General features: G+C 39.3%; 1 protein-coding gene across 1 annotated transcript in view; it reads left to right on the forward strand.

Annotated features, from left to right (window-relative positions):
• POLE (DNA polymerase epsilon, catalytic subunit) overlaps positions 1 to 10,258 on the forward strand; it is a 67,086-nt gene extending 56,828 nt beyond the window's left edge. Inside the window, exons 33-49 of the mRNA XM_073671173.1 lie at positions 321 to 461; positions 678 to 831; positions 917 to 1,023; positions 1,112 to 1,288; positions 1,372 to 1,595; positions 2,272 to 2,492; positions 2,837 to 3,038; positions 3,207 to 3,380; positions 4,228 to 4,353; positions 4,430 to 4,562; positions 4,649 to 4,847; positions 4,931 to 5,062; positions 5,788 to 5,981; positions 8,260 to 8,460; positions 8,549 to 8,674; positions 8,756 to 8,845; positions 9,556 to 10,258. Coding sequence (XP_073527274.1) covers positions 321 to 461; positions 678 to 831; positions 917 to 1,023; positions 1,112 to 1,288; positions 1,372 to 1,595; positions 2,272 to 2,492; positions 2,837 to 3,038; positions 3,207 to 3,380; positions 4,228 to 4,353; positions 4,430 to 4,562; positions 4,649 to 4,847; positions 4,931 to 5,062; positions 5,788 to 5,981; positions 8,260 to 8,460; positions 8,549 to 8,674; positions 8,756 to 8,845; positions 9,556 to 9,669 — 2,715 coding nt within the window. The 3' untranslated portion in view covers positions 9,670 to 10,258. The remainder of the gene's footprint in view (positions 1 to 320; positions 462 to 677; positions 832 to 916; positions 1,024 to 1,111; positions 1,289 to 1,371; positions 1,596 to 2,271; positions 2,493 to 2,836; positions 3,039 to 3,206; positions 3,381 to 4,227; positions 4,354 to 4,429; positions 4,563 to 4,648; positions 4,848 to 4,930; positions 5,063 to 5,787; positions 5,982 to 8,259; positions 8,461 to 8,548; positions 8,675 to 8,755; positions 8,846 to 9,555) is intronic.
• Positions 10,259 to 11,950: the final 1,692 nt, after the last annotated feature.

Genomic DNA, 11,950 nt, shown 5'->3' on the forward strand with positions numbered 1-11,950 from the left:
CTCTAATAATATGGAGCCTACTGTAAACTCACTGAAAACACATTATGTCTTAAAAAAAAAAAAAAAAGTCCACGTGAACAGTGTGAAAATTGCAAGATTTTCTATATTTTCACATCACAAATTCACATATGGGAAAAAAAAAGTCAAAAAATATAAATTTAACACAAATGTGATTTTAAATAATTTTGGATGAAACATTCCTTTTAAATATTGGTTTTAATGTATATATGCATATTGACTGCGACTGGATGAAGGGCATCTGCAGTCAGCAAAGCCTTCATCTGTCATAAAATTTAAGACTTGCACTCTCATTTCTACAGGTGAACAGAATCTTGCCTCGCTCTAACCCAGTGTATAACTTGTATGAATATTCTGTAGCAGAAGACATGTACCAGGAGCACATCAATGAGATTAATGCTGATCTGTCTGCTCCAGACATCGAGGGAGTGTATGAAACACAGGTACTTGGCCACAAATGGCCCTTCCAAGGTCAACTCATGGTGTCTCATGTAGATGAAGTGTATCTGTGAATCCCACCTGTCGGACCCTCGCCAATCATGCATTTATGGCAGATCCTGTGGATGTGCCCAGTTTGATGATAGCCTTTGTGATGAGAAAAAAATGGGGTTTAAGAATCAAGGCATCAACTAATGATTTTCTTTCACTCAATCGCTTAGGTCCCTCTTTTGCTGCGGGCAGTGATCCAGCTGGGTTGTGTTTGCATGGTGAACAAACAAATGGTTCGCCACTTGTCGGGCAGAGAAGCTGACACTTTTGAATTGGATCATTTGGATATGAGGTCTCTAGCGCAGTACAGCTACTTGGAGCCAGGTACCAAGAATGAAATTGCAGGCTGCAACTTACATACTGAGAAAACAATCATAGACTGTCCGAATGATTTCCTTTTTCTTCACAGGCAGTATCAGACACATTTACTTATACCACAATTGTCAGGGGAACAAAGCTCTTTTTGGCCTTTTCATACCGTCACAGAGAAAGTCCGCAGTATTTGTGCTGGACACAGTAAGTTTGGTTTTAATTCCTTCAAGAACATTGTTTTTAGAGTCCAAGACTTAAGGCCTCAATCCCTAATTTTGATCCTTCTATATAGGTTCGCAGTAACCAGATGCCAAATCTTAGCAGTATGTATACTAGTGAGCACACGGCAATGCAGGAAAGGGTGGACCCTGAGCTTTTGCCCCCTGAGAAACATGTCTTTGAGGTTCGAGCAGAGACTGATTTCAAAACAGTATTTCGGGCCATTCAGAGGCTTCTTCTGAGCTACAAGGTAAGGGGCATACCCACAAAAGAGCGGTCTGAGCTGGTAAAATCTAATGGAGGCTAATGCCTGTGCAATCATTGTTTTCATAGGATGAGCGACGTGGTCCAACTCTGATTGCATTGCAGTCTAACTGGTCCCCGAAGAGGTTAACAAGTGGGATGCCTGTCCTAGAGGAATTCCCGCTAGTCCCTGTGCATGTCACAGATGACATCAGTTATAATGTCCTGGACTGGCAGCGCCATGGAGCCCGGCGCATGATTCGTCAATATCTCAATTTAGACAGCTGTCTTTCTCAGGCATTTGAGATGGCCAGGTAACGTGTTATATCAGAATGCATCTGCGTATCCAATACTGAGCTGTGCCACGTCGCTGTGGGTTTCAGAACCTGCGCTAAATAACTGGCAACTACCATCATGGCTGCTTTTTGTACCAATACTCAGCATGTAGTATTCAGCTCACACACACAAGATAGAAATCTGGTAGGTTTGGCCTTGTTTTGACACTTCGTGGTTGCACTATCCATTCTGGAAGGGTTAGTTGTTGGGCCTTTTCAGTCTTTAAACTTTATTGTTGATAATGCAAAGACTTGTCACTATCTTTTTAGCATCAGAATGCAAACTTTCACTTTTTGATCCCAGAAAGACTAAATTATAGGCATTTAAGGCCATCTTTATAGATGGATATTTTCAGATAGTGCTTCTAAAAAAAAAAAAAAAAAAAAATTCTACAATTTACAGCTTATTAAAATACGTGCACGCCACCTTTTCTGGCCATTTTCAAAACAATGCTTACAAGCTCGACAGAAAAGCGCTTGCAACACTATTCAAGTTCTGTTGTCTAGCAGTGGTGGTTGGGCTCCAAGGCAATGAGCTGTAATCAAATATCTTAAGAGCTTCTGATAATTTTAATAAGCAGTAAATTGCTAATTTGCTAGTAATTACAAGCACAATACAACAATATTCATTTATGAAGATCTTTTTTTTTCTTAGGTATTATCACCTTCCTATTGGCAACTTACCTGATGACGTATCCACTTTTGGGTCAGACTTGTTCTTTTCAAGACATCTTCGACGACATAATCACCTCCTCTGGCTTTCTCCGAGCTCCCGGCCTGATCTTGGAGGGAAAGAAGCTGATGATAACCGCTTAGTTATGGAGTTTGATGAGAAGGCGTCTGTGGAAATCAATAATGCTGGATGTTATAACACTGGTAAAATTGCTCTTTTTTTATAGGACTTTGGATACATGTGACTTTTAGTAAATCCAAGTGAAAAAAAATCCAACTTTATTTTTAACAAGGTTTACTTTTCCATTAGACCTCACATGGGACCACCTATCGCAATGTAGTCTTAGGTGATAAATTCTTTATATTTGGGGATTGTCTTTATTCACATGCCTGCACACTTGCTTTATGGCATAAGGGAGATTTTGAGCAGCATTTGGGTGACTTCTCTTCAAATATCAAATAAACTTGTCAAATTTTGTGGCACTTTATTTTTGATACACTAGCCATGCAGAAACTATTTTTTGATTCTTTTTCTTTTTTTTGTCCAGTGTGTGTGGAGCTTGATATTCAGAGCCTGGCTGTAAACAGTATCCTGCAATCGCACCACATCAATGATCTGGAAGGAGCTGGCAGCATTGGGATCAGTTTTGATGTGCTACAGCAAGCATCTCTTGAGGATATGGTTACTGGGAATCAGGCCAATGCTGTGGCCAGTTATGATGAGACTGCTCTTTGTTCCAACACTTACAGGTATGGCATTAAATATGGAGTTGATGTATAGAACACCAACATTAACCATTTAAAACCCTAAAAATCTGAGAATCTCGGTTGTAGTAATACCATTTGTTAAAACTATGTCATTCAATGATGCATAGATCAGTAGTAATTTATGAAGAATTGTTTTTTTAACCTCCTTAGGATTTTGAAGAGTATGGTGGTTGGCTGGGTGAAGGAAATTACTCAGTACCACAATGTATATGCAGATAACCAAGTCATGCACTTCTACCGGTGGCTACGGAGCCCATCTTCACTTCTTTATGACCCTGCCCTTCATCGAACGCTTCACAATATGATGAAAAAGTTGTTTCTACAGTGAGTAAAACATTTAGGTCTAAATAGGGATCATTTGGGATAAGATATTGATTTATAATGGGCCATCAATATCAGATCTGTGGGGGTTTGACGCCAGGCAACTCCACCGCTCAGCTGGACCCTTGATACATGGTCACTAAAAGTTAATTGTATGGAGCCAGAAGACCAAAGCTCCGTACGTTGTCTAGGGTCTGTTCTCAGGTACTGTACATCAGATCACATTCACGTCAGTATGAGTGGATATCCAAGTATCAGCTGAGTTATCGAACACCACTGATAGGTCATCTATATATCTTAAGGGAAAGTCATTAAATTCTTCGTATAAAACTTCCATTTTAAAGATGTAAATGTTTTTAATGGAAAAAGATTTTCCTTTTTATCTAGTGTAAAACTAGTGTGGTATGTATGTAATTTTACATAACTTTTCAGTTAAGATAGATTTACAACCAACACATAATTAAAGAGGATTTCCCACTAGCAAAAGTATATTTTAATCAATAGATCTTGGAATAATAATAAGTTCCACAATTTGGATGTGTTTAATGTGATATGATCAGACCATGTTCCTGCACAGTCAGACACAGCCATTACACAGTACACAGCAGGGGCACATTTATAAGATTATCTCAGCACGGGAACATTTTATTTAAACACCTCCAATTGTGAAAGGTGGTGTTATTCCTAGATCTATTGAGTAAAATGAACTTTTGTTCGTGGGAAAACTCCCTTTTAAGCCATTCTATGATCTAATTTCATAGAACAGTTAAATATTAGATTTCCCTTACTTTGAAGTGATGCTGTACGGTAGTGTATGAATTGTTAGATCACACCCTATGTTCTCTTGTAGATTGGTCGCTGAATTTAAAAGGCTTGGCTCGTCTGTTGTGTACGCTAACTTTAATCGCATCATCCTTTGTACTAAGAAGCGGCGAGTAGAAGATGCCATTGCCTATGTGGAATACATTACCCAGAGGTAGGTGCCTTCTTTGTGTCCTAAACATATTTGTGTCCATCTTTTTGGTGAAGTCATTCCAGTTTTCTCTTAACAGTATTCACACCAAGGAGATATTTCACTCTCTTACAATCTCCTTTTCTCGCTGTTGGGAGTTTCTTCTGTGGATGGACCCTGCAAACTATGGAGGGATTAAGGGAAAACTACCTTCTAGCGTGCACTATGGGGAGGTTAGTGGCCATAGAAATATTATAAAATATTCCTTATTTGATCTGTTGCGCATGATTATGAATGAGTGTGGCTCCTTTTGTGACAGAGTGGTAAGAAGAAGAAATCTGAGGACGATGAAGGGGATGAAAGTGAAGATGATGATGAGGAAGATAACGCAGACGCACACTCAGACAGTGAGCAGCCAGAGGATCAGGTGGAGGAAAGCTTGGAGAACAACTGGAATATAGTTCAGTATTTGCCCCAGGCAGCATCATGTCAGAGCTATTTCCTGATGATTGTCTCAGGTTAGTACTGAACTCTGGGGCGTTCATGTGATGTATTCTTTTAGCTTTGATATTACTTATTAGATCACATCATTTTCCTGCAGCATACATTGTGGCGGTTTATCATAGTATGCGCGAAGAATTAAGACGTAATGCTCCAGGCAGCACTCCAATAAAGCGAAGGCAGAACAGCCAAGTATCGCAAGAGACAGTGGGAGAAGCGGGGGCCATGCCTGGTGAGAAACACATCCGAGAGCTGCTATCATACCTTACACATGCTAGCCCTTCAGTGAGTAAAATACATAACCAGTGTGCACGCCATCATTACTGAAGCATATAAGCAAGACAATAAGGCTGTGTACACACATGGCATCTTTGCTGCATTTTTTTTAGTACAGATTTGTCACAAAACCTGAAAGGTTTCCTGACTTGAGCAAAGTGAAGTAGAATCCTGAAGTCTCATGCAGACGTTGCCTGTTTGTCACTTGCAGATTTCGTGTAGATTTCGATCTGCAGCATGTCTATTCTTTGTTTTTTTGCTGCAGATTTCACCCATACTAATAAGTGGAGAAAATCTGCACCCAAAACGCAAGTAAAAATGAGCGTTTTTGCTGCTTTTTTTACTTGCATATTTGGTGTAGATTTTTCCCCACGCATTAGTATGGGTGAATTCTGCGTTTTTCCTGCCAAGAGATGCCGAAATCGTGCAAAAATGTCTGCACCAAATAGTTAACGTGTTCACATACAGTAAATGGTTATACTGTATATTGCCATCAGTTAGATGGCAGCCATATGATTACTATGTAGTTAGGCCGAGTAATGACCGCACGTACTTTGGGTATATGATAATGCTGATCACATTGGCACACTATATAACACACTTTTTTTTGTAGAATCATTACTGATACTTCCTACTACTGAAAATTCAGAACCGATTTTTAATTGTCTCTGATCCTTCTAGGACTCATTACATTTTCTCAAGATTATGTAGCCAATGAGCTTACACAAAACTTCTTCACAATCACACAGAAGATCCAGAAAAAAGTGACTGGAACACGCCATGTGACCGAGCCTTCTGAAATGTTCCCCATTTTACCCGGATCCCATCTGCCCCTCAATAATCCAGCCCTGGAGTTCATTAAATACGTTTGTAAGGTGAGAATGGATAATGTGTACTGTGTTCTTTTATCTCTTTTAGTTTTGTTCTTTTTACCATGATATCGTGTGTGTATTATATATAATTATATTATATTTTTTTATTATTTTTTTTTTTTTACATTACTACTGATAGTGTTAGATATTTAACTAGGAATGAAGCTTCATTACTTATGTAGTTACTTTCTGCTAAAATAGAAACTACGGTATTGGATTTAATGGACACGTGGCCTAAAGAGTGTCAGGGATCTTAAGAGGTTTACTTGTCCTGGAAGCTTGCTGTATGAAGTGCCGATAATAGATAGAAATGCTTTTCTAGTCGCCATAGTTCTGTTATCGGTTACTCGCCTTCCTCTTGTGGTTTTGGGTTTCTGCATTAGGTCATGAATATAGATGATTTTTTTTATGTTCATGTAGTAAAACTTAAAAAGAACACTTATTAATGAGAAATGTATTTTGATTCTCATTCACTGCAACCCAATGAATAAAATAAAATGGTGTACTTACCTGCCATACCGCTGCCGTCATGTGTCATTGTTTCTTCACGACATCGTTCCGCCACATGAGCGCTGCAGCCGATTGGTGGCCGCTGATTGGCTGCAGCCTTCGCTATTTGGTCAGGCCATGTCTGTAAGGAGATAAAGGCTCAGCTCTGCAGCACAATCGATCTATCGTATATCTTCCTGTGGAGATGGGGCTGTCCAGTAATAAAAAAAAAAAACTTTTAATCATGTAAAATATATACAAATTAAACTAAATTAGACAATAAGACTAAGAACCACTCCTAAGCCTTTTTTTTTCTTCCCAGCCTTGACACTTGTAAATTCTTAAGCTACAAAACAAGCAGTATACCCGGTAATATAACTGGATGTCTGCAAGAATACTACCTACAAATCAAAATTAGTGACACACAAACAAAATTCACCGTAATAAATGTAAATGATTTTATTAATCATGTAATCTAAAGGCGTACATAAAAATATTCATAAAAAATGGGGAATTAATTAATATATGAAAAACAGTCAAATATACACTTTGCCCAGGTATCTACCATGGATTTTTTGTTGCCCCTCTATTCTAATATCCAAAATTTCACAATCAATACAAACCATTACAAAGAGTGCACACAGCTGGCACCATATTAAGGTGCAGATAGGTAGAAACTATTATATTATAACAAAAAAAAAATAATACTCCATTCAAAACCTGCTTCATAATATTACAAAGGCTCAAAGTGCAGAAAAGCTGCTAGAATGATAAAGATGCATGTAAGTAGCCTAAAGCAGCTGTGTACATGCCAATGGTTAGAGCCCCCTCACCCCAACGCACATTTTGCTTTTAGCTTTATTATGCAGAGTTTTGTAGATTTTAAATTTTTTTTTTAACCACTTTCCCATAAAGGGGTTGCCCAAAAATGTAGCACGTTGCTGACGTTGCACACCACCAAAGCTCATTCACATGCTGCAGAATGAAATCCACAGTATGTCAACTTATGCTGGCGATGTCTCTGCAGACAATGCAAGGTGTGCAATGTCTCCATCAGAATAATAACACGTGTCTTATACACTACCAGGACATATGGCCTTGGGGGACAATACCTTCACCAGATACGTAGGCTTATGAAGCTGGTTATTGAGTGAGAACAACACCCAAAGCGATAACTGAATAGTGGGTGGTTTGAGTATGAAAACATTTGTACAGTAAATCCCCATGGCCTTGTAGTCCAAAATGTTGTAGATTTCCCTAAACATATAAATAATATTCCATGCCAAGTATTCTTTTACTATTTTGCCATCATATTCCACAGCGGGGCTCATAATCTATTTTCCCTATCATTATGTCTTTGGAGTGTTGGTAGAAACCAGAGGAAATTCATGCTAACGTGGGGAGAACATACAAACTCCTTGCAGATGTTATCCTAGGTGGGATTTGTACAGTGCATCGAACAGTGCTAACCACCGTGCCGCACACGCAATAGGCATGGTTGAATGAGAAAAAGGCATACAGTACAGATCAAAAGTTTGGACACACCTTCTCATTTAAAGATTTTTCTGTATTTTCATGACTATGAAAATTGTACATTCACACTGAAGGCATCAAAACTATGAATTAACACATGTGGAATTATATACTAAACAAAAAAGTGTGAAACAACTGAAAATATGTCTTATGTGCTCGATTCTTCAAAGTAGCCACCTTTTGCTTTGATGACTGCTTTTGGTCTGTACTGTATATTGAGTGGTTTGTCTGAATTATCTTGCTGTTTTTGGTTCTTTAGGTACTTTCTCTGGATTCAAACATAACCAACCAGGTTAACAAATTAAAAAGAGACCTCTTGCGCCTTATTGATGTTGGGGAATTCTCAGAAGATGCCCAGTTTCGGGATCCTTGCCGCTCCTACATACTTCCTGAAATCATCTGCAGAAGCTGTAATTTCTGCCGAGACCTGGACTTGTGCAAGGATCCTTCTCTCAGTCAGGTTTGCATGGTGTTGTCTGCATTAGTCTTGGCTTCTTTTCATCTGTTTCAGTGTGTTTGATCTTTTTCACCTTTCATCACCATTACAGGATGGGTCTGTGCTACCACAGTGGATTTGTTCTAATTGCCAGGCGGAGTATGACACGGACAGCATAGAGATGTCATTAGTGGAAGCTCTGCAGAAGAAGATGATGGCTTTTATGCTGCAGGATTTGGTGAGTTTGTGTAATCTTCTAGTTTGGCTTTGTGTATTGGTTATTCATCTATTTAGTGTGGTTTTATTGTCTTGTTTCCAGATATGTTTGAAGTGTAAAGGAGTAAAAGAAGCAAACATGCCAGTGTACTGCACCTGCGCAGGGAACTTCAGTCTTACTATTTCAATGAAGGTACTTATTAATGTCTAATAAAAGTATTCATTGTTTTAAGGTTGAAAGAACTCCATCAAGTTCAACCTATAACATGTTGATCCAGAGGAAGGCAAAAAAAACCATCAGGCACTTGCTAATAGCCCCATATTAAGTGAAAAAATTATTTTCCGACTCCACATACAGCAATTAGACTAGTTCTCTGGATAAACCTCCCATCATGGAATCTACTATCTAAAACTTTTTGCTCATGCAGTTATGAATTGCCTGTGATGATTCTGAATATACTTTCTTCCCTGTAGATGGAGATGATGCCCCTTTGTCATCATTGCAGGCCAAGGTGTAAAAAGATCATTAGAAAGATCTCTATACTGTCCCCTCCATATATTTTTACTTTGTAATTAGATCGTCCATAAGCCTTCGTTTTTCCAAACTGAATATCCCCAAGTTTGACCCTGTCTTGATTTTGCCGTTCCCCCATTCTCTTAATAACCTTGGTCCCTCTTATCTGTATCCGCTCAGCTACAGTATGTCATTATAAACTGGAACCCAAAAGTACAACTGCACTGGTGACTTGTATAGAGCCAAAACTTTATCTTCATGAGCATTTATGCCTCTTTTAATGCAGCCCATGAATTTATTTGCCTTGTCAGCAGCTGTCTGGCACTGGTGACTAGGCTTGAATTTGGAATCTCCTAAATGCACATTACCTGACTGTTTCTGACTTGCAGACTCTCATGGAGCAGGTAGATGCCTTCCGGAATATCGCTCAACATTACCAGATGTCTCATCTCTTGGAAACAATCAACTGGCTTGTCCAACAGAATTCTCACCTGAGCGTGTGACTTCATGCACATTTTTGGCTTTGTGTGGCCCCACTCTTAGTAGCTAGTCAGCATCTGACTTCACTTCTTGTTTGCTTTATATAAAAATTATAACTTAATAATAAATGTAAGAAAATGGATATTGTTTCTTGTTACTAAACTAATATTCTAGAGAAGAGGACCCGGCAGATATTTGGATTCTGTCTGAAATTTCCCAGCTGGTTTATCCTCCTGATGAAACACAAATGCCATGTAAAGCTAATCTGTATGATGTAGTGAGTGCTGTGAAAGTGACAAATGGTTGCAAGGTTTGTAAAGTTGTCAAATAGTTAAGAAACTTTAGTACTGAACCAGAAACAAGTTAAAAAGTTAAACCCTTGTAAGGTAATAGCCAATAGCACTGAGCACGGTGGCTCAGTGGTTAGCATTGCTGCCTTGCAGCGCTGGGGTCCTGGGTTCAAATCCCACCAAGGACAACATCTGCAAGGAGTTTGTATGTTCTCCCCTTGTTTGCGTGGGTTTCCTCCCACATTCCAAAGACATACTGATAGGGAATGTAGATTGTGAGCCCCAACTGTCTGTAAAGCGCTGTGGAATTAATGGCACTATATAAGTGAGTAAAATAAATATTCGGTAATTACAATTATTCTACATTTTATTTTTTCCTGTTGCGATTTTTGCTATAGTGGCAAACATGAACAACTATATTTCTTGTAACTTTTGCTTCCCCGCAGCTCATGTTGGAACTGATCGCTGCACTTCCTGTTGTAATGTTTCCATAAATGATCGCTGCAACAGAACTATGTAATTAAAGGGGTGGTCTGAAAGTTTATCTATTTAAAGTAGTACTCTGATTGCGTTTCACTTTAAATAAAAAGTCCCTATCATTCCCTCTCTACTCTCTCTAACTGCATTATTTATTTTTTTTAACCAACTTCCTGTTTTTATGTTTTGTTTCAAAATCCCAAGTTCATGCTGGGATACTCAAACGAAACAGCCTCTGTTCCTATCCTGAAACGAAGTGTCATAGTGAAGACCATTTCATGGGGGCTTGGCAAGTTCCTGCTCTACTGAGCATTCGTCTGTTGTCAATTCCGACGTGTGCTCAGTAGGATCTTGTCACTTTGCAATATTCTTATTATTGCACAGTGACAGTGCTCTCTCTCGCCGGCTCTGATGAGAATCAATAGAGCGCACGGTCTATGCACATTTATAAGGATGGAACACAGCATGCAGGAAAAGCCGAGATCAGCCCGGCCCTCGAAACAGACGTCCCTATGGCGCAGAAATTGGAGTAGACAACAGATTCGTGCTTAGTAGGGCAGGGACTAGCACAGCCCCTGAAACAAATGTCACTGATGATGCTTCGTTTCAGGGTAGTGGCATTTCATTTGAGTATCCCAGCATGTACTGGGGATTCTCAAACAAAGCGTCATCAAACATGAAGATGGTAAAGAAAAAGAAAAATTCCCTACAGTTTCCTCTCTACTCCATCGAACTGCTTTTATTTCTTAGAGTATATTAGAAAAGCAATTAATTATTACATTAAATACATAGAGAAGACATTTAGGATTTAAATCTGTTAGTTTTGGGCCACCCCTTTAATAGAAACATGGTTACTTAACTTCGATTGCCAGTCTTAACTTCTGATAGAAGAGGATTTTTACACATGGTGTGGAAATCTTTTTTACTAGGTTCTCTCAGTGTTAACAGGTACATGGATGTAACAGTGCAGACAATAAGGAGACAGTGGTACTTAAACCAACAGCTGTTTATTCGATTAACCCAATCAAAGGGGTGCCTTCGGCACAATATCAGGGTATGGCGCAAACTGTGATAATGACACCAGTTATGTTACAAGAAGAATATAGTAGTTCAAATGAACAGGATATTGACACAATGCTATTTACACACTATTCTATTATTACTATTAAATAACTGTTATCAGTGATATCTTAGTCCTAATACCCCAACCCACAGGGTGTCACTGTCACTACTGGGCCCACTGTCACTCTCTAGGCAACACAAAACTTCATAAAGTCCCTAACTGGACACGCTCGACCGCAAGTCCCAGATTGAGGATTTACTCAGTACATTTGTGTCACTGGCCGCCTTCTTTCCCTGAAGCACGGCCCCGGTCCCCACTTTGTACCGTACGTCTACACTGGAAGCGATGGCTCACACAAATGTCCCTCCGCTGTGGCCTTGTGATTTCTCTCTGCCCTGGTCCTGCTTTCTTGGCTCAGCTCTCCCAGTTTTGGTCTCCCTCGGCTCCTTTACTCGGATCTGGTATCTCGTAATG

Source organism: Phyllobates terribilis, unplaced genomic scaffold (assembly GCF_046119375.1).
Source record: "Phyllobates terribilis strain yellow unplaced genomic scaffold, ASM4611937v1 Scaffold_1__5_contigs__length_1240528914, whole genome shotgun sequence".
Lineage (NCBI taxonomy): Eukaryota > Metazoa > Chordata > Amphibia > Anura > Dendrobatidae > Phyllobates > Phyllobates terribilis.